The sequence below is a fragment of the Mustela erminea genome, chromosome 15 (genome assembly GCF_009829155.1).
Source record: "Mustela erminea isolate mMusErm1 chromosome 15, mMusErm1.Pri, whole genome shotgun sequence".
NCBI classification, from domain to species: Eukaryota; Metazoa; Chordata; class Mammalia; order Carnivora; family Mustelidae; genus Mustela; species Mustela erminea.
This window is the reverse complement of record NC_045628.1, coordinates 69,136,711-69,157,039: the sequence shown is the minus strand read 5'-3', so window position 1 is coordinate 69,157,039 and position 20,329 is coordinate 69,136,711. Positions and strand designations below refer to the sequence as shown.

At 36.0% G+C, this 20,329-nt stretch overlaps 1 protein-coding gene across 1 annotated transcript in view; it reads right to left on the bottom strand.

Annotated features, from left to right (window-relative positions):
* The window catches only part of LOC116574094 (spermatogenesis- and oogenesis-specific basic helix-loop-helix-containing protein 2-like), a 118,637-nt gene that overhangs the window by 62,546 nt on the left and 35,762 nt on the right, over positions 1-20,329 (bottom strand). Inside the window, 3 exon segments of the mRNA XM_032314617.1 lie at positions 8,838-8,910; positions 8,913-8,932; positions 18,129-18,205. Coding sequence (XP_032170508.1) covers positions 8,838-8,910; positions 8,913-8,932; positions 18,129-18,205 — 170 coding nt within the window.

Below are 20,329 nucleotides of genomic sequence, written 5' to 3'. Positions count from 1 at the left end.
ACAAAGGCAGTCCTGAGAGGAAAATATATAGCGGTACAAGCCTTTCTCAAGAAACAAGAAAGGTCTCAGGTACACAACCTAACCCTGCACCTAAAGGAGCTGGAGAAAGAACAAGAAAGAAACCCTAAGCCCAGCAGGAGAAGAGAAATCATAAAGATCAGAGCAGAAATCAATGAAATAGAAACCAAAAAAACAATAGAACAAATCAACGAAACTAGGAGCTGGTTCTTTGAAAGAATTAATAAAATTGATAAACCCCTGGCCCGACTTATCAAAAAGAAAAGAGAAAGGACCCAAATAAATAAAATCATGAATGAAAGAGGAGAGATCACAACTAACACCAAAGAAATACAAACTATTATAAGAACATACTATGAGCAACTCTACGCCAATAAATTTGACAATCTGGAAGAAATGGATGCATTCCTAGAAACATATAAACTACCACAACTGAACCAGGAAGAAATAGAAAGCCTGAACAGACCCATAACCAGTAAGGAGATTGAAACAGTCATTAAAAATCTCCAAACAAACAAAAGCCCAGGGCCAGACGGCTTCCCGGGGGAATTCTACCAAACATTTAAAGAAGAACTAATTCCTATTCTCCTGAAACTGTTCCAAAAAATAGAAATGGAAGGAAAACTTCCAAACTCATTTTATGAGGCCAGCATCACCTTGATCCCAAAACCAGACAAGGATCCCACCAAAAAAGAGAGCTATAGACCGATATCCTTGATGAACACAGATGCGAAAATACTCAACAAAATACTAGCCAATAGGATTCAACAGTACATTAAAAAGATTATTCATCACGACCAAGTGGGATTTATTCCAGGGCTGCAAGGTTGGTTCAACATCCGCAAATCAGTCAATGTGATACAACACATCAATAAAAGAAAGAACAAGAACCATATGATACTCTCAATAGATGCTGAAAAAGCATTTGACAAAGTACAGCATCCCTTCCTGATCAAAACTCTTCAAAGTGTAGGGATAGAGGGCACATACCTCAATATCATCAAAGCCATCTATGAAAAACCCACCGTAAATATCATTCTCAATGGAGAAAAACTGAAAGCTTTTCCGCTAAGGTCAGGAACACGGCAGGGATGTCCATTATCACCACTGCTATTCAACATAGTACTAGAGGTCCTAGCCTCAGCAATCAGACAACAAAAGGAAATTAAAGGCATCCAAATCGGCAAAGAAGAAGTCAAATTATCACTCTTCGCAGATGATATGATACTATATGTGGAAAACCCAAAAGACTCCACTCCAAAACTGCTAGAACTTATACAGGAATTCAGTAAAGTGTCAGGATATAAAATCAATGCACAGAAATCAGTTGCATTCTCTACACCAACAGCAAGACAGAAGAAAGAGAAATTAAGGAGTCAATCCCATTTACAATTGCACCCAAAACCATAAGATACCTAGGAATAAACCTAACCAAAGAGACACAGAATCTATACTCAGAAAACTATAAAGTACTCATGAAAGAAATTGAGGAAGACACAAAGAAATGGAAAAATGTTCCATGCTCCTGGATTGGAAGAATAAATATTGTGAAAATGTCTATGCTACCCAAAGCAATCTACACATTTAATGCAATTCCTATCAAAGTACCATCCATCTTTTTCAAAGAAATGGAACAAATAATGCTAAAATTTATATGGAACCAGAAAAGACCTCGAATAGCCAAAGGGATATTGAAAAAGAAAGCCAACGTTGGTGGCATCACAATTCCGGACTTCAAGCTCTATTACAAAGCTGTCGTCATCAAGACAGCATGGTACTGGCACAAAAACAGACACATAGATCAATGGAACAGAATAGAGAGCCCAGAAATAGACCCTCAACTCTATGGTCAACTAATCTTCGACAAAGCAGGAAAGAATGTCCAATGGCAAAAAGACAGCCTCTTCAATAAATGGTGCTGGGAAAATTGGACAGCCACATGGAGAAAAATGAAATTGGACCATTTCCTTACACCACACACAAAAATAGACTCAAAATGGATGAAGGACCTCAATGTGCGAAAGGAATCCATCAAAATCCTTGAGGAGAACACAGGCAGCAACCTCTTTGACCTCAACCGCAGCAACATCTTCCTAGGAACAACGCAAAAGGCAAGGGAAGCAAGGGCAAAAATGAACTATTGGGATTTCATCAAGATCAAAAGCTTTTGCACAGCAAAGGAAACAGTTAACAAAATCAAAAGACAACTGACAGAATGGGAGAAGATATTTGCAAATGACATATCAGATAAAGGACTAGTGTCCAGAATCTATAAAGAACTTAGCAAACTCAACACCCAAAGAACAAATAATCCAATCAAGAAATGGGCAGAGGACATGAACAGACATTTCTGCAAAGAAGACATCCAGATGGCCAACAGACACATGAAAAAGTGCTCCATATCACTCGGCATCAGGGAAATACAAATCAAAACCACAATGAGATATCACCTCACACCAGTCAGAATGGCTAAAATCAACAAGTCAGGAAATGACAGATGCTGGCGAGGATGCGGAGAAAGGGGAACCCTCCTACACTGTTGGTGGGAATGCAAGCTGGTGCAGCCACTCTGGAAAACAGCATGGAGGTTCCTCAAAATGTTGAAAATAGAACTGCCCTATGACCCAGCAATTGCACTATTGGGTATTTACCCTAAGGATACAAACGTAGTGATCCAAAGGGGCACATGCACCCGAATGTTTATAGCAGCAATGTCCACAATAGCCAAACTATGGAAAGAACCTAGATGTCCATCAACAGATGAATGGATCAAGAAGATGTGGTATATATACACAATGGAATACTATGCAGCCATCAAAAGAAATGAAATCTTGCCATTTGCGACAACATGGATGGAACTAGAGCGTATCATGCTTAGCGAAATAAGTCAAGCAGAGAAAGACAACTATCATATGATCTCCTTGATATGAGGAAGTGGTGATGCAACATGGGGGCTTAAGTGGGTAGGAGAAGAATCAATGAAACAAGATAGGATTGGGAGGGAGACAAACCATAAGTGACTTTTAATCTCACAAAACAAACTGAGGGTTGCTGGGGGGAGGGGGTTTGGGAGAAGGGGGTGGGATTATGGACATTGGGGAGGGTATGTGCTTTGGTGAGTGCTGTGAAGTGTGTAAACCTGGTGATTCACAGACCTGTACCCCTGGGGATAGACTATTATGCCTCCATCAGAAAGGATGAATACCCAACTTTTGTAGCAACATGGACGGGACTGGAAGAGATTATGCTGAGTGAAATAAGTCAAGCAGTGAGAGTCAATTATCATATGGTTTCACTTATTTGTGGAGCATAACAAATAGCATGGAGGACATGCAGACTTAGAGTGGAGAAGGGAGTTGGGGGAAATTGGAAGGGGAGGTGAACCATGAGAGACTATGGACTCTGAAAAACAATCTGAGGGTTTTGAAGGGACGGGGGGTGGGAGGTTGGGGTACCAGGTGGTGGGTATTATAGAGAGCACGGATTGCATGGAGCACGGGGTGTGGTGCAAAAATAATGAATACTGTTATGCTGGAAATAAAAAAAAAAAAAAAAAGAGGAAAAAAAAAAAAAAGACTAAAACCAGGAAAAAAAAGAAATATATGAGGTGAAACAATTTCAATATAATATAGAAAGTGCTGATGGCTACATAATAATCAACCATGTGGATGAATCACAAGTGGATGAATCCACTTATGTATATAATTGTATGTTAAGGAAGTCTCCATTTTTTGGTATTTTAAATGCTGATAAAACGATTGTCCTCCTGTTTTCTATATGTATGATTTTTCATTAGAACAGATTATTAGAAATACAATTATTGAGTCAATGTATGAACATTAAGGCTATTTGAGAATATAATCAAATTGTTTTCCAAAAGAATTATATTAATTTATACCCCCACCAGCAGTATACTAGAATTTTTTAGCTTCAGATGTATTAGCATTGAAAATTATCTTTTTGGAAAACCACTGCTTATTACAGATGAAAAACTGTAACTGCTTTTGGACTACTTTTAACAAATGGCCATTAATAATATTATAGCTGATTTTGTTAGTTGTGGCTACTGGTAAAGCAATGTTTTTGAAAGTCCATATGTACAGCCTATATGACACAATCATATTTTAGGAAGTGATTTTTTTGTCTAGTTTCCTTATCTGATAAGTAAGCAGGGAATCACAGAAGGAATATTTGCAGTCATTGAGTCCAACTTCCACCCACTGCAGGAATTTTTTCTATGATATCCCCGACAAAGGGCCTCCTAGTCTTGAACACTTCCAATAATGATAAACTCACTGTTGGGTGGTTCTTCAGATAATAAGACTTTTCCTGTAACTGAGATAATATCTATGAAAGTCCTTTGATAAAATTAAAAGGATGTTTTGTAAATTCAAAATTTTTCTAATTCATAGATCAAATTATCCTACTTGTTTTTAAAATGGTGCCCAACTATTATGAAATGATCTTCCATTTAAGTAGTATTTTATTATTTTAAAAATACTTTTTCGTACATCAATTATGTTTAGTGATTTTAACAAGAGTTTTAGTATTCTGGTATACTCCGTGTTTTTGTTATCTATTTATTTAAAAAATACTTTATTCATTTATTTACTTGAGAGAGAACATGGAGGGGCAGAGGGGGAGGGAGAGACATAAGCAGACTTTGTGCTGGGTGTGGAGCCTGAGATAGGACTAGATCTCAGGACCCTGAAATTATGACCTGAACTGACATCAAGAGTCTGCTGCTCAATCAAATGAGCCACCCAGGCATCCCACTATGCTTTTTAAATACCAAACCCCTAGCATCATTGTTGTCATAATTCTGTTATTATGGTATTTTAAAAAGATCAAAATTATTTATATAACTACTTAATTTATGAAAAAAAGACACATAATATGTGGACTATTTTAAGTCCAGACATGTCCTTACTTATTGTGGACATAACAGAAAAGAAACCAAAGAGTGTTATTGATAAGATTGTTAAAAGGATAGTTTTTAGTCCAAAATAAAGAATTTCTTGTCCAGTAGAGTACAAATATCATGGTACTAAAATTGAAATAGATAACTCTGCTTTGGAATGTCTAGCTGCACATGATAAAACAAATGAAGATGATGAAACCAGAAATAATTTCTCTGACATAAAACTACATAGCACTTAAAAAAAAAAAAAAAAACTACATAGCACTTCATAAATTAAAAAAAATCTAATCTGAATAAAAAAATCAAAAGGTGTTTTATAAATATCTCCACAAGATTATCAAGCAAGAAATGAAATTATTCAAAAGATATCAAGGAAATATTGGGAAGTAGCCCTTAATCCTCACTATTTTTCTGACTAGTGCAGTATCTGAAAGTTTTTTAGTTGGAAAATCATGCTGAAAATTATGCTCTTCACCCAACAATAGAACCAAATGATCTTAATTTTTAAGATCACATCTTCAGAGGAAGATCAAATAACATTTCATTAAAATTTATCTGCTAATTTATTAAAATATTAGCATATTTAATATTTGTTTTCTTTAATAACAGCTTTATTGAGGTACAAATCATATAACATGTACTAACTCATTTAAAGTGCTCAATGTTTTTTAGTATTCTACAGTTGTGCAACCATCACCACAATTAATTTTAAAACATTTTCATCACACCCCAGAAAGAAACCTTGTACACATTAACGGTCATTTCCCATCACTCACCCTTCCCCCAGCCCCCCAGCCTTTGGCAAGTACTACTAACCTACTTTTGTCTGTATGGATTTGCCTATTCTGCACCTTTCATATAAATGGAATTATACAATATATGATCTCTTGGGACTGGCTTCTTTCATTTAGAATAATATTTTCAAGGTCCATCCAAGTTGTAGCGTATGTCAGTATTTCATTCTTTCTTATTGCTGAGTAATACCCCATTGTTTGGATATACCACATTTTGCTTATCTATTTATCAGTTGATGGGACATTTGGATTGTTTCTACTTTTTAGTTATCATGAATAATGGTGCTATAAACACTTGTAAACACATTTTTATGTAGACTTAAATTTTCATTACGTAGAACTACCTAGTACATAGACAGACATAGGTTTCATCTAGGGTATATACCTCGGAGTGGAATTGCTGGGCCATACGGTAAATTTGTTTCAAAGTGGCTGCGTCAGTTTACGTTCCCATGAGCAGTATATAAGGGCTCCAATTTCTCCACATCCTTGCTTTTACTCATCATCATCTGCCTTTTTTATAGCAACATTTGTTTTTATAAATGACACTGATATTTTATAATATATTAGACATCAAAATTTTGAATTATATTAAGTGTTTAATGATATTTTGCTTTATGAATTCTAAACTCTTTTAAAAAACACTGATATTAATACATATTTCAGTCTTAAAGTTAAAATCCCAAGCTATCATTTTTGCACTAGTTATTTCAATAAATAATTGCATTTTCTTATAATACTTCACATGATACATTATCTTTAAACCTCAGAACTAGGCAAAACTTCTCTTATATTTTCCTTCTACAAAAAAAAAAAAAGAGAGAGAGCTGTATAATTCATTCATTCTTTGTGCTTATTGCTAGAAATCTTAAAAGCTAGAGCTTTTTTTAGTTGGGAATTCTCACAAAACATTAACTATTATCCATTATGATCATTGTTTTTATACCTCTACATTTAGTAAAAGATAACATAATCCTTTTTAGAAATAGGGTATAAAAAAGTAAACAAATAAATATGCACTAAGTATCCTTGATCTCCACAGAAATTTATTCCTAATTCTATAAATGATGAAAGTGAGGCAATGAAAAGTAAAAGTGACTTACTCAATCTCAGAAGCTTAGAGGTGGCAAGCTGGTAGACAGTCCCCCTACCAGTTCTTTATGCTACCCCATCCCTCTGTTTAAGATAGGCCTTTTCTGCCATTGGAAAGTATCCCAGAGTAGCTCCTGCAGAGCTAATGCTTAAACATGACAGATTCTCCATAAAAAGAACTTCATCTAATATTCTGTCCTAGTGATGGCGATAAATTTAAATATTCTAAATCCAATCCCCACAATGGCTTGCTCTGTATGATAGAAATAAATTTATTTTTTAGTGTTGACTCTGTGATGATAATTATGAAAATTTAAGTCATCCGTTTGCTACTAATGCTAAAAGAGATTGTATAAGATTTAAAAATCTATTTGTTTAATAATATGGGTTATAGTATCTGATCTCTGCAGTTAGCTTAAGGACAGGGGAGATGGGGTGCCTGTGTGGCTCAGCTGGTTAAGCATCTACCTTTGGCTCAGGTCATGATCCTGGAGTCCCAGAATCAAGCCCCACATCAGGTTCCCTGCTCAGTAAGGGATCTGCTTCTCTCTCCCCCTTCTCTCACTAACTCTCCACCACCCCCTGCAAAAAAGCAGAGGCGATATTTCCAAACAGTTCCTGTTTGGAATAATTTATAGAAAGTTACTTTGTATTTTCTGTATTACTTTATAAAGTCACATAAAGGAATTCTCTACATGAAATTTGTTAATGCTTCCTTAAAGAAAGTGAGTATCTATAAAAGTTATTATAGAAATGCATTTAGTATTCATTACTGTTGATATTGAATAGAAGTTTTAGTTCCAGATATAAGGTGAGAATACCATTAGTGGGAAACTAAGGTAGCTGTGAGTTATTTCTAGAAATATAAAGTCCCGATAATTTTACTTATTAAGTTGGGCAAATAAATCATAGGTATGTTCCAAACCTAGGTAAAAGTTATAAAACAACCTAAACATATATAGAAAAATACAATAAACTGCATTAATCCCTTAAACAAACCTCTCTCCTCTCCTCAGTCTATCTCCACATTGAGACTTAAGAATTGTGAAGGCTTGCAATGTATGGTCTAAAGAATTATGCCATCACTATGAATTAAGAAACATCATAAAATGATTTAAATCACTATGTGCTAGGGGGCACCTGGGTGGCTCAGTGGGTTGAGCCACTGCCTTCAGCTCAGGTCATGATCCCAGGGTCCTGGGATCGAGTCCCACATCGGGCTCTCTGCTCAGCAGGGAGCCTGCTTCCTCCTCTTTCTCTCTGCCTGCCTCTCTGCCTACATGTGATCTCTCTCTGTCAAATAAATAAAATCTTAAAAAAATAAATAAATAAATCACTATGTGCTAAGTAATAGGACCTTGTAGTTGAATAAATACTGGTTTTCTAGCAAAGTACAGACCTTAGAGGTTGTATCATTTGCTGCCATCATTTTATAGATGTGGGACATAAAGATGAGAAAGTGGAACCTGTCCAAGATCTCCTAAGTTCATGGCAGGTTGGGAATTATAACCAAGCTGATTACTGATTGAAGGCTATTTCCATAACACCATCATAGTTCAAATCAAAGTTTAAAATCCATCTGATTTGTAGTTTTGTTTAAACCATAAGTTTAAAAGATCTGAACATGATATGGCCTATAACAGCAAAATGTTTTCATGAATTCACATTATTTACATTTCTAGTCAACTAGAAACCAAATCTAATACAGCAATGTTACTATCAGCACAGATTATGGATATATTATTAAAAGTAAGTGTAATAATGCCAACCTTCAGGCTTTCTAGGATATTTTTAAAATCATAAGCAATGCTATTAGATATTTTAAGATCACTTAGAAAATTACTTTCATAAGACAAAGGAATAAACTTCTGGAAAAGGAGCTAAAAAGAAGTTTGATAGCTCTTTCTTATCTATTTCATTCCCTGAAAAATGAGTTAAACATTAACTTCACAAGTTGAATATTACATATGAAAAGAGGAAAGAAATAGAAATCCGCCCAGTTCTAGAATTACAGATTGAGTTTTGGAAGATGGTTTGATCTTGTAATCTTTTTTACTGGTCCTCTCTTGGCATTCATTGTCTTTGGTTAACTGGTTTATATCTTCCCCTGAAATAAAAACAAGTGTTAATCATTATTTTAAAGTCATCATTGTGTATCACAAAAACATATGCTTATAGTACCAACGTAAACAGCCATATGTTATACCATAATATCTCATTACAGATAGAGAGAAAACTAACTCAAGGGCAGATAATCCAAAAGCCAGGAAGGAGTCCATGAGGTGTCCTAATGTAGAAAGCTCTGACCAAAGAGGGATAAGAGGGGCCATTCTGATATTGCCTCTGGAAATATGAATTAAAGCTAAGAAAATAGAAGCCATTAAGTAGGGCAGGGAGAATAAAGAAATAAGATTCATGAGTAACCCAAAGGTATGTTACCTAAAATTATAATAAAATTGAAACTAAGACATACCAAGGTCTGTGATCTTAAAAAGATATAGAGAGTGAAGATGGCAGTTGATAATGAGAAGAAAAGTGAAGTAGAAGACTGAACTAGTTGAAATAATAACAGCAACAGTTTTAAAGCACGTAAGTTATATCAGGAACTATTCTAAATTCTAATTATTAATTGATTCATATCAACCTCACAAAATCCCTATGATGTATGTTTGATTATTAGCCCTGTTAGATAGGTGAGAAAACAAGGTTATATAGTTTGTAAGCGGATCAAGAATTTGAATCCAGAAAGGCTGAGTTCAATGTCTATACCTTTAACTACTTTTCTGTATGGCAGACAACTAAAGTGAAGAACTATGAAGTTCTGCTCAGACTTTTAAAGATTCCTTGACCTCCAGTTTTAATATTGGTGGGCCCAGTTATATTGGAATTCCTGTTCTTGGATTTCCATGGGGCCATCTTTCCTTTATTGATTTACATATCTTTATAAAGCCAACTTTCCCACCCTCTTACTTAAGAGTAGAGTCAGCTTCAATTCCCTGCAAGGTGCTTTTCAAAAATGTTTTACTCAGGGAGTGATGTCAGGAAAAATGACAGAATGACTTTAGAAAATTCGTTCCTCCATAAAAGCAATGGGAAAATTGGCAAAAATGGTGAGAAGCAACTTTTTCAGAGCTCTGGAAATTAACCAAGGACTTGAAGCAATTCTAGAGAATTCATTAAACACACTACGTACCACATACAACACACACACACAGAGCTGAAACTCAGCAAAAACATTGAAATTTGTAGCATTTTAACTTGCCCTAAACCCCTTTCCCCAGCTTTGTGGTATCCCTATGAAAAAATTGAAAAACTGACCCAGATATTCATATGGAAATTAAAGGGACTCTGGACAACCAAAACAATCTTTTTTTTTTTTTTTTTTAAAGATTTTATTTATTTATTTGACACAGAGAGACACAGCGAGAGAGAGAGAACACAGCAGAGTAGTACGAGAGGGAGAAGCAGGCTTCCCACCAGGCAGGAAGCCCGATGCGGGGCTCAATCCCAGGACCCTGGGATCATGAACTGAGCTGAAGGCAGATGCTCAACGACCAAGCCACCCAGGTGCCCACCAAAACAATCTTGAAAAAGAATTAAATTGGAGGAATTACAATCATTTATCTCAAAACTTACCAAAAACTGAGTCATGAAGACAGCATGTAGGATTTATAGATCAATGGATTAGAACTTAGAGTCTAGAAATAAACTCATATGTTTATGGTTGATTTTTTAAAAGGGTGCACGACAATCAAATAGGGAAGAATAGTCTTTAAAACAGAGGTAGTGAAAAGAAGGGCCCTATGTACCCCAATGCTTATAGCAGCAATGTCCACAATTGCCAAATTGTGGAAAGAGCCAAGATGTCCTTCAACAGACGATTGGATAAAGAAGATGTGGTCAGTATGTACAATGGAATATTACTCAGCCACCAGAAAGGATGAATACCCAACTTTTGCATCAACACGGACAGGACTGGAAGAGATTATGCTGAGTGAAATAAGTCAAGCAGAGAAAGTCAATTATCATACGGTTTCACTTACTTGTGGAACATAAGGAGTAACAGGGAGGACATTAGGAGGAGAGGAAAAGTCAGTTGGGGGAAATAGGAGGGAGAGCTGAACCATGAGAGACTGTGGACTCGGAGAAACAAACTGAGGGGAGGGAGGGGAGGGAGGGGAGGGAGTGGGGGGATGAGTGAGCCTGGTGGTGGGTATTAGAAGGACACGTATTGCATGGAGCAATGAATCTTGGAACACTGCATCAAAAACTAATGATGTATTTTATGGTGACAAAAACAACACAATAAAAAGTTTTTTTTCCAATAAAAATAAAATAAATGGTGCAGGACCATGGGATAGACATGTGCAAAAGACTGAGACTGGATGCCAGTCTCACACTATATATAAAAATTGACTCAAAAATGAATCAAAAAGAACTTAAACTATAAAACTCTGAGAAGAAAACATATGTATAAATCTTTGTGTTCTTGGATTAGGCAAAAATCTCTTAGATATGATATCTAAAACACAAGTAACCAAGAAAAAAAAAATCCTAGGAAGCCAAGGTCAATTGGCTTCCACCCAAATAAAAACTTTTGTGCTTCAAAGGACATCATCAACAAAGAAAAAATAACAACAAAGAATGTAAGAAAATATTTGCAAAACATGTATCTGATAAGGTCTAGTAACCAGAATATATAAAGTACTTTCGTAACACAAGAAGACAACAACCCAATTTAAAAATGAGCAAATGGGGGCAAGTAGATGGCTCAGTAGGCTAAGTGTGTGCCTTTATCTCAGGTCAGGATCAAGCCCTGCGTTGGGCTCCCTGCTGAGCAGGGAGCCTGCTTTTCCCTCTCCCTCTGCCACTCCCCCTGCTTGTACTCTTTCATATGCTCTCTCTCTCTCAAATAATTAAATAAATAAAATCTTTTTAAAAATGGGCAAAAGACTTAAATATGCATTTCTCCAAAAAAGATATACAATTGGCAAGGAAGGACACAAAAAGATGCTTAACATCATTAGTCTTCGGGGAAATACAAATCAAAACTATAATAAGAGTACAAATCAAAACTACAATTCACAAGTACTGGAATGGCTTTAAAAAAAAAAGACAATAACAAATGTTGATAAATATGTGGAGAAATTGGAACCTTCATACATTGCTAGTGGGAATATAAAATGGTGCAGTTGCTCTGGAAAATAGTTTGGCAGTTCCTTAAAAAGATAAAACAGCTATCAATTGACTCAGCAATTCCATTCTAAGGCATATATCCAACAGAATTAAAAACGCATATGCACAAAACTTCATGTAAGAATGTTCATAGCAGCATTATTCAGAATAGTCAAAAGGTAGAAACAACCCAAACGTCCATCAACTGATTAATGGACAAACAAAATGTGACAGATCTAAGAACTGAAATATTATTCAGCCACAAAAAGTAATAAAGTACTGATATATGCTCCTACATGAATGAACATTGAAAAATTATGCTAAGTGACAAAGTCATAAGACTTTGAACATAAGAACACATACTGTTTGCTTCCATTTATATGAAATAACAAGAAGAAATAAATCTATAGAGACAGAAAGTAGATTAGTGAGTGCCAGAGGCTGGGGTGAGGGAGGAATGGAGAGTGATGCTAATGGGTAAAAGAGTTTTGGGGGGAGATGAAAATGTCCTTTTAAGCACATAGTGGTAATAGCCGTGCAACATTGTGTATATACCAAAAAGCACGAGTTTCACTTTAAAAGGGTAAATAAGAGCATGTAGAAGAATAAAACTGGACCACTTTCTTCCACCATAAACAAAAATAAATTACAAATGGAATGAAAGACCTAAACATGAGACAGGAATCCATCAAAATCCTAGAGGAGAACACAGACAGCAATCTCTTTGACCTCAGCCATAGTAGCTTCTGCCAGATGTATCTCCACAGACAAGGGAAACAAAAACAAAAATGAATTATTAGGACTTCATCAAGATAAAAAGCTTCTGGGCGCCTGGGTGGTTCAGTGGGTTAAGCCTCTGCCTTCGGCTCAGGTCATGATCCCAGGGTCCTGGGATCGAGCCCTGCATTGGGCTCTCTGCTCAGCAGGGAGCCTGCTTCCTCCTTTCTCTCTCTCTGCCTGCCTCTCTGCCTACTTGTGATCTCTCTCTGTCAAATAAATAAGTAAAATCTTAAAAAAAAAAGATAAAAATCTTCTTCACAGCAAAGGAAACAATCCACAATACTAAAAGGCAACCTGTAGAATGGAAGAAGACACTTAAAAATGACAGATTGGATAAAGAGCTAGTATCCAAAATCTATAAAGAACTTATCAAACTCAACACCTAAAAAACAAATCATACAGTTAAGAAATGGGTGTAAGACAGAAATAGACATTTCTCCAAAGAAGACATACAAATGGCTAACAGACATAAAAAAAAATGCTCAACATCACTGATCATTAGGGAAATACAAACCAAAAACACGAGATACCACCTCACACTAGTCAGAATGGCTAAAATTATCAACTCAGGAAACAACAGACATCAGTGAGAGTACAGCTAAAAGGGAAACCTTTTGGATTGTGGAGGGAATGCAAACAGGTGCAGCCACTCTAGAAAGCCGTATGGAGGTTCCTTAAAAAGTTAAAAATACAACTACCCTTCAACACAGCAATTGTACTTTTAGGTATTTATCTAAAGGATACAAAAATAGTGATTCAAAGCACTACAAGCACTTCAATATTTATAGCAGCACTAGCCACAATAGCCAAAGCATGGAAAGAGCCCAAATGTTCATCAACTTATCAATGGGTAAAGAAGATGTGGTATATGTATATACATAATAGAGTATTACTTAGCCATTAAAAAGAATTAAATCTTACCATTTGCAATGACGTGGATGGAACTAGAGAATAGTATACTAAGCCAAATAAGTCAGTCTGAGAAAGAAATACACCATATGATTTCACTCATATGGTGAATTTGGGAAATGAAACAGATAAACATAGGGGAAGGGAAGGAAAAGTAAAATACAGACAGACAGGAAGGCAAACTATAAGAGACTCTTAACTGCAGAGAACAAAATGAAGGTTGCTGGAGGGGAGGTGTGTAGGAGGATAGGGTAATTGGGTGACGGGCATTAAGGAGGGCACTTGATATAATGAGCACTGGATATTATACGGAACTGATGAATCACTAAATTCTACCCCTGAAACTAAGAGCACACTATATGTGAACTAATCTGAATTTAAATAAAATCTTGAAAGAAAAAAAAGGGTAAATTTTGGGTTATGTCGATTATAACTCAATATAAATATTTGTAAATGTATTTTGGGAACAAACCATTTCCTGTGCAAAGAGTTTCCTTAATCAAATAACAATGTTTTAGAATAATTTCATCTTCTGGTGTAATACAGAATTAACCACAAGCATTCAATGATATCATATTCAATTAAAAGCTCATTCTAGATATTTATTGTTTACTATACTAAATGCTTTTATATTATGTTAAGGGTATTTTAAATAGTTTCCTTAATATCAATCAGTTCTATAACATCTAACTGACATGATTATGCCACTAATCATCAAAGTGAGGTACATAACTCTAAAAATGTTTAATTTCCTAGACCTCTTTTAGAACAGTGTTTTTCGAACTGCAGAATGCAACTCAATAGTAGATTTAGTGAATTATAACAGCAGTATAAAAAAAATAGGACAAAATAGAAAATACCAGCATGCATCACACATAATAAGGCTAAGTACTGTTTCATAATATTTTCAGTTATATATGAAAATATATATGGGTATCCTGAGTCACAATATGCGATCAGTCATGGTCAACAACATTTGGAAACAATTTTCCATTCCTGGAAATGGAACCATTTCCATTCCATTCCATTCCATTCATGGATGTAGTTTTTGCATACATGATAGTAGCTAAGACCCTTGCAAGATTATGCTAGCTTAACAGTGTTGTAGCTTTGTCACTTGCAGTTTCAAATTATTGTCATATGTTTTATCTCTTCCCACAAATAAATTCTTTGTTACTTTATTAATTCTTTATACTCAACAAAATATTATACATTATAGAGGAATAATAATAACTGATATTTACTGAACTAGGGATTTTTCAATGATCTCTAATTCTCATATGAACCATTTAAAAAAATTTTTTTTTATTTATTTGATAGAGAGAGTGAGATCACAAGTAGGCAAAGAGGCAGGCAGAGAGAGAGGTAGGGAAGAAGGCTTCCTGCTGAGCAGAGAGCCCGACGTGGGGCTTGATCCCAGGACCCTGAGATCATGATCTGAGCCGAAGGCAGAGGTTTAATCCACTGCGCCACCCAGGCACCCCTCATATTAACCATTTAATTTGGATTTTGTCATCCCCATTTTATAGGTGAGTAAACTAAATTTGGTTACTTACATAAAGCCACATTAAATAAGGCCTGACAGAGGCAAAAATTGATTCATCTGTCTGCTCCAAACACAGTGTAAATTTTCATTTACCACCTTACTTTTACCACACTCACTATTTTTAAAAATATCAGACTGCATTACCTACACAAATATTTACACTTGTATTTTGACCTGAGGTATTCTATAGTCATTCTAGTAGATGAACTTTTTCTATTTTTCTATTTTATTGAATATTTATGCTTTTTTATTTTTAAATTTTTATTATTTTTTCTTTTTTTTTAAATTTTTTAAGTAAACTCTACACCCAATGTGGGGTTTGAACTCATAACCCTAAGATCAAGTATTGCACGCTTCACCAGTGAGCCAGCCAGGCACCTCTTGATTTTTGTCCTTTTTGGTTTTTTTAAAATATTTTATTTATTTATTTGAGAGAGAGAGAGCATGCATGAGTTGGGGGAGGAGAAGAGACAGAGGGAGAAGCAGAATCCATAGTACTCTATGTAATAGATAATATTCAGTATCCCTCTTTGAAAGATTTCTTTTAATAGTATATCACAGTCAAATTGGCATTTTCTTTTTTTCTTTCCTTTCTCCCTTCCTTTCTTCCTTCCTTCCTTCCCACCTTCCATCTTTCTTTCAAGAGAAGGAAAAAGAGAATGAAGAGGGTGTGCACGGGTGGGGTGGGGGTAAGGGCAGAGAGAGGGGGAGAGAGAATTTTAAGCAGGCTTTGTGCCCAGTGCATAGTCCAATGCGAGGCTTGGTCTTATGCACCTGAGATCATGATCTGAGCTAAAATCAAGAGTCGGACACTCAACCAACTGAACCACCCAGGTACCCTGTTATGGGTATTTTCTAATGCTCTCGTTTATTCTGAGCATTAGGAAAACTCCAAAAGTCAGTATTTAACATTAGCATATGTAGGAATATCAACCAAGGGAAACCTTAAAAGCTACTAAAAATTGATTTCTAAAACACCACTTTAAGTATAACACATAATAGAAGAGTGAACAAAATAGATATGTAAGTGCCATGAATTATAATAATGCAAATACTCATATAACCACCACCGAGGTCAACAGAACAGAACATTGCCATCACACTGGAAGACCTTGTGCTCCTCCCAATTATCATTCCCCTTCTCCTTCCCATTGGTAACCACTGTCCTGTCTTCTGACACCACACTTTAGTTGTGCCTGTCTTTGAACATCATATAAATAGAATCATACTATATGTATTCTTTTATTTCTGGCCTCTCTTTCTCAAAACTGTAATAATTATCCATGACGTTGTGTGAGCTGTGATTTATTTTTATTGTTGTTATTATTCATATATATATAAAATATATTCATGTTACTATTCATAAATATATGAATATTTGTTTTTATATAAGATTAATATATATTATGAATACATATCTCTTAAAATGTGGTTTCTGTGAACATGTTTTCCTTCTGGAAGTCTGGAATTTGTTATGTGTTAAGTAAGCAGAGGGTACCTACACAACTGGACCCAGGAAAAATTATGGGCACTAAGTATCTAATGAATTTCCTCAGAAGGTAAAATTTCATGTGTTGTCACACATGTTCCCTGACCTACGGCTGGAGGAATGAAGTGTGTCCTCTGTGACCACACTACAGGACTTCTAGAAGCTTGTACCTAGTTTCCTCCAAACTTCCCCATATACCTTTATCCTCTGATGAGTTTTCTTTGTATCCTTTGGCTGTAATACATTTTAGCTGTATGCACAAATATATGCTGAGTCTTGTGAGTTGTTCTAGCAAATCACTGAATATGGGACTGGTCTTGAGGCTCCCCAGCACAGAGGTATAATATTTTTCATAGGGAAGTCATTTTCCAGAATTTAATGCTTTAACTACATATATTTCTATGGCTATAAATGTATAGGATAATAAGTTATAACTTATAATATTTATGACTACTCAAGGAAGAATACACTTTTGTCCATCTAGCCACATATTGGACAAAATGTTCCTATCCCATGAATCTCTACCAAAAACACTTGCTATATTGCATATATCTCGAATGCCTGTATTTCAAAAGAATTCTTTTTTTTTTTTTAAAGATTTTATTTATTTATTTGACAGACAGAGATCACAAGTAGGGAGAGAGGCAGGCAGAGAGAGAGGAGGAAGCAGGCTCCCTGCCAAGCAGAGAGCCTGATGTGGGGCTCGATCCCAGAACCCTGGGATCATGACCTGAGCCGAAGGCAGAGGCTTTAACCCACTGAGCCACCCAGGTGCCCCTGTATTTCAAAAGAATTCTGATTGATAGCTAATTTATATCCTGGTTTACATTTTTGGTATTGTTAAGTTATATATGAATATATTCCCCTATATAGAAAGGTTATATAAGACAAGAATTGCCTGACAAATTATTCTATACTTAGTACAGAACAGGGAAAATTATGTGTAGACATAACCTCCTAAACTCATAAAACATTCCTCTCTTCTTTATCCTAAATTATTTTTGTTTGCATTGGAAAACACAGTTTAAACTGCACTGTTTTCTTACACTAATTTCATTGTCAGTATTTTTTCAGTAAAGAAGTTAAGGCTGGTAGTTTAATTGTATTTATGTTGTTCCTGGTATAGATTTAGGCTCCTCTTGGGTAGGGTATTGTTTTAGCCTAGAAAATAAGAGCTTATCATGTTGGAAGACAAAACATATTCTTGGGATCTACAAAAATATATATAAGTAGTGAGTAGAGAGCACAAATTTCTTTAGGTTCTTTTACCATCTGTTTGTTATTTTATATCATTGCTATGAAATCTAGAAGTTCAACTTCCAAAATATAATGGACACCTGTTTTGTCAGTATCATTCACATGCAAATATAATTAATTAGAAAGGAAAGATATAGTTAGACTTACATTTTCACTAGATTCTCTTTCATTCTAGGCAGTTGATCCATCTGTTTCCTTTTAAAAACTTGGTATGAGTCAGAGACCTGAAATACAAACATTTGAGAATTTGTCCTCTTATTTCATGACTGATTTTGGAGATAAGAGGAACAGTCCATTCTCAACTAACTCTTTTATAACCAGGCCCTTAAGTGGTATGCATAAGAGAAGCTAAAGAATAATGGGAAATTCTGGCTTTCTCCAGTATTTTTTTTTTTAAGATTTTATTTATTTATTTGACAGAGCAAGAGAGAGAGATCACAAGTAGGCAGAGAGACGGGCAGAGAGAGAGGGGGAAGCAGGCTCCCCACCGAGCAGAGAGCCTGATGCGGGGCTCAATCGCAGGACCCTGAGATCATGACCTGAGCTGAAAGCAGAGGCTCCACCCACTGAGCCACCCAGGCACCCTTGGCTTTCTCCAGTATTAAAAGGTTTCTAAAGATTATGTAAACTCCTTCATCTCAACCCCACATTCCATGTGATTTTTTTAAAATAAATATAGAGGAAATTTTGACAATCATATCATCTTTGTGACATAAAGACCATTAAAAGTTTTTGTAATAGATACTGAATATAAATAATACATATGTTCTCTCCTTAAGAAAGACATAACAATAGAAGCTGTATGTATATTGAAATGGAGAAACAAGATCATATTTTCATTCTTGTCTGTTTTGAGATACTTCTGTGATACAAAAGTGGAGACTTCCTATAAGTGGTGTAAATAAAATTTCCAGTACAGGAAGAGTTGAGGCTGGTGACCTTAGAGACGGCAATTGAAGACATGAGTAAATGAGATCACTCGGTAAGAACACACAGAGAAGTAAGAGAGTTGAGGATATAAACTTGAGAAAGCAAATTTTAAGGGGCAGGAGAATTACTAAAGGCCATCCTTTAAAGAATAGGAAAACCCAGGAAAAAAATACTTCATGGAAGTCAAGAGGTGGGTGATATTCAAAAAAGTGAACATGGTTAGCAATATGAAATTCCTAAGAGATGTCTACACTGCCAGGAGGCTTGAAAAGGAGTCATTATGTTTGGCTATTAAAAAGTAAACTGTGCCAGAGCCCAGTGCTGGGGGTCAGAAAGTTGAAAGAGGTCAAATATTAAAAGCAAGGCAGTGAGTATATCCACCCTTGCATGAAGTTTGACTGAGAAAAGGAAAGCTGAGGTAGTAGTTTTCTTAAGAGGGGGTAAAATAAAAGTTGATTTCTGTTTTATTTTGGTGGAAGGGATGAGCGTCTTTGTGAAGACATTAGAGCATCTTTGCTAAGTGGGACAATTTTGGGCACACTGGACCAGAAGATGAAATTCATTCATTTATTCACTCAGCAAACACTAGTGAGCATCCACTAGGTTCCACTTCTAGTTTAGCACCAGGGCACAAAGATAAGTCATAGTTCTTACAATCTATTGGAGCATGATAAATAGATTGTACAATTCACTGCTTTGGCAGAGGTTTGCACAGGTGCTTTGTAAGCATAAAGCAGATGCTAGTTCAAGCCATCAGAGGCCTGGAAGAGTAGTCAATTAAGAGCTAAGGAAAGGACATTCGAGGCAGAAAAAGCAGGAAGGGCCTACAAGAATAAGACAGCATGGCATATGCAGGGACCATATATGTCATTGGTCTGGGGGCAGTACAGGGTGTGAGTATGGACACAACTGGAAAGGCAGGCACTGGGTGTTGGAAAGGACCTTGTAGACTACACTGAACTTTGTTGAAATCCCCTGGACAATGCAAAGTCACTGAAGGCTTTAAATAGGGAACATCACTGAGGTGCTTGGGTTGCTCAGTCAGTTAAGTGTCCAACTCTTGATTTTGGCTCAGGTCATGATCTCAGGGTCCCTGGGATCTAGCCCCAAGTCAGCTCCATGCTCAGTGGGAAGTCTGCTTGGGAATTTTCTCTCTCTCTCTCTACCCCTCTCTCCCTCAAATAAATACATAAACCTTCAAAAAAAAAATAGGGAACAACACCATATCTATATTTCAGAATGATTTCTCAGGCAGCAGAGGGAAAAAAAATGAGTATGGTGAGGGCAAGATTTTAATAGCTATGCTGTTGAGATTATATTTAAAGTCTAGATTTAAATCCGGGGAGCTCTAGTGTTCCTGGGTGGCTCAGTCAGTTAAGTGTCTGCCTTCAGCTTGGATCATGTTCCTAGAGTCCCTG